The 2,414-nt window shown below is 52.4% G+C and overlaps 1 protein-coding gene across 1 annotated transcript; it reads left to right on the plus strand.

Moving 5' to 3' along the window:
- Window positions 1-349: 349 nt before the first annotated feature.
- LOC124689101 (GDSL esterase/lipase At5g55050-like) lies at window positions 350-1,833 on the plus strand. Its single transcript, XM_047222696.1, has 5 exons — window positions 350-611; window positions 705-841; window positions 927-1,148; window positions 1,237-1,504; window positions 1,616-1,833. The coding sequence occupies exons 1-5, from the start codon at window positions 350-352 to the stop codon at window positions 1,831-1,833; spliced, it is 1,107 nt and encodes a 368-aa protein (XP_047078652.1).
- Window positions 1,834-2,414: the final 581 nt, after the last annotated feature.

A 2,414-nucleotide genomic window follows, 5' to 3' on the forward strand; every position in this document is an offset into this window, starting at 1 on the left:
GGCTTCGTTGTGCAGGCCAGGACTTGTTTAAAGCCAATCTGAACCAGTCCTAGTATTTCGTTTGATTATACGGCCGTAGATTCTTTGACTCTAATACAGCTTTAAAGCACTTCGGAAGATGGATTGATAATGGGGACATAAGTTACCTGAACTTACAAGTTGCTAATGCTCCAAAACAACCAGCTTGCGTGCTTCCGGGCGACATACTCGATGAAAACTCCATTATTCTATACTTCGTCCTGGGCAATTTGTGTTCCCTAGAACCTATATATACTTCATGACATACTCTGACACATCCAGCACCTGAAAGAAACAGAGGTCCAAGTAGAGCAAGCAGCAGAGCCCCAAAATGGCCAACCAATCTGCTTCATACCTGCTCGTGGCTCTGTGTCTGCTCGTGCTCGTGGCGAAGCACGCCGAGGCGAGGCCGCCCCGGCTCGTGCCCGCGGTCTTCGTGTTCGGCGACTCCACCGTCGACGTCGGGAACAACAACTTTCTGGGCGGCACGCGAAAGGAGGGCAAAGCCAACTTCCCGCAGTACGGTGTGGACTTCCCGACCTCGATGCCCACCGGCCGGTTCAGCAATGGCTTCAACACCGCAGACCAGCTAGGTGCGCGCATTGTTCTTGCACATCAAATTAGACCAGATAATATTTCTTCCGTGTAAGCGTTTTAACAATTTGACACGTTTGGATGATGAACAGCTCAGCTACTTGGCTTCCCGATGAGCCCTCCGGCCTACCTCTCACTGTCGAGGCCGCTGAAATTACACCAGCTCAGTAAGGGAGTCAACTTTGCGTCAGGAGGTTCAGGACTTGGCAAACACACCGGCCGTTTAATCGTAAAGATTTCTAAACCTTATCCATATGACACGTCGGAGTAGCAGCGCAGGACTGATTGATCTGAACCACATTATGTGCAAGCAGGCTGGTGAGGTGATCCCGATGAGCCTGCAGCTGGAGTACTTTGCGACGGTTGTCGAGCACATTTCCAAGAGTGCAGGTTCGAGGAGAACCGCCAGCTTCCTCTCCAAGTCCATCTTCTTCATCAGCACCGGCAGCAACGACATGTTCGAGTACTCCTTCTCCCGTAGCGACGACAGCATGTTCTTGCTCGGCCTCGTCGCCTCCTACAAGCATCATCTCAAGGTACCACGAGTTTCCCACCCCCCGTGAAGCAGAAACCTTCAGATAAACCTTGAGATAAAACTGAAACTGAACCTGCATTGTTCCGCAGTCCCTGTACCGGCTGGGCGCGAGGAAGTTCAGCATCATCAGCATCCCGCCTCTGGGGTGCACTCCGTCGCAGAGGCTGCGGCGGCTCGAGCAGATGGGCACCCAGGGCTGCTTCGACCCCCTGAACGACCTCTCGCTCCGGTCATACCCGATGCTGGCCGCGATGGTGGAGGAGCTGGCGCACGAGCTGCCCGGCATGGCCTACTCCCTCGGAAACGCCTACAAAATGGTCTCCTTCGTCTTCGCCAACCCACAGACAAAAGACTGGCGTAAGCAACTGTTAACTGTCATTTCTCTTTACTTTGGCATGCATGGTTTCTCGCATGTGGAAGAACACAGTCGATCTTTTTCGACTCTAAAATTTTACACGATTCTTGTAGATTTCACGGAGCTGGTGGTGGCGTGCTGTGGCGAGGGGCCGTTCGGAGCGTCCGGCTGCAACCAGACGGTCCCGTTGTGCCCCAACCGCAACGACCACCTGTTCTGGGACGGCAACCACCCGACGCAGGCGGTGTCCGCCATCGCCGCGCAGACGCTCTTCGTCGGCAACGGGACGTTCGTCAACCCCATGAACGTCCTGCAGCTGGTCCAGCTGTAACTGAGATTGTAGGAGGCAATCTCATGCGCAGCTAATTTATACTACTCTATTTTATCTTCTCCTAGCTGGAGTAAGAGTAACTAAATAAGTAGTCAGAGATTTACATAGGACTACCGGCTGAGAGCGGCTATAGAAAGCTAGCTGGTGTCGAACACTGTCTTACACAGACATAAACGGCGATAAATCTTAGTCTCCTCGCCTGTGCTTGAATCAGGAATCTCTTACTAGTACAAGAATTTGGAATGTTGGTTTCAAGTTTTGCCAAGATATTTAAGTTCATCTGGAAGAATCTCTCGCCCTCTCTGTCTCTCTGGATCAATCGCTCAATCGATTGACAAGCACTGTTATTTTCTCAGTAACGTGCAGCCTCAGACGCTTACGGCTTCACATCAGTTGCCTTTCGGCGCATTTGGGCCTTTGAGGTCGTCAGTAGTTAGAAAGGCTAACGTGATTTAGCACCACCATAAAGCAGAGCCCACGAAAATCGGAAACACTATCACCCGCTCGTGCCGCACACGCGGGTTGGCGATTTTGGGCGCGGCCTGTTAGCGTGGGTCGGCAGAGCCGCAGAGAGCATTCTG

This window comes from Lolium rigidum, chromosome 2, assembly GCF_022539505.1.
Source record: "Lolium rigidum isolate FL_2022 chromosome 2, APGP_CSIRO_Lrig_0.1, whole genome shotgun sequence".
NCBI lineage: Eukaryota > Viridiplantae > Streptophyta > Magnoliopsida > Poales > Poaceae > Lolium > Lolium rigidum.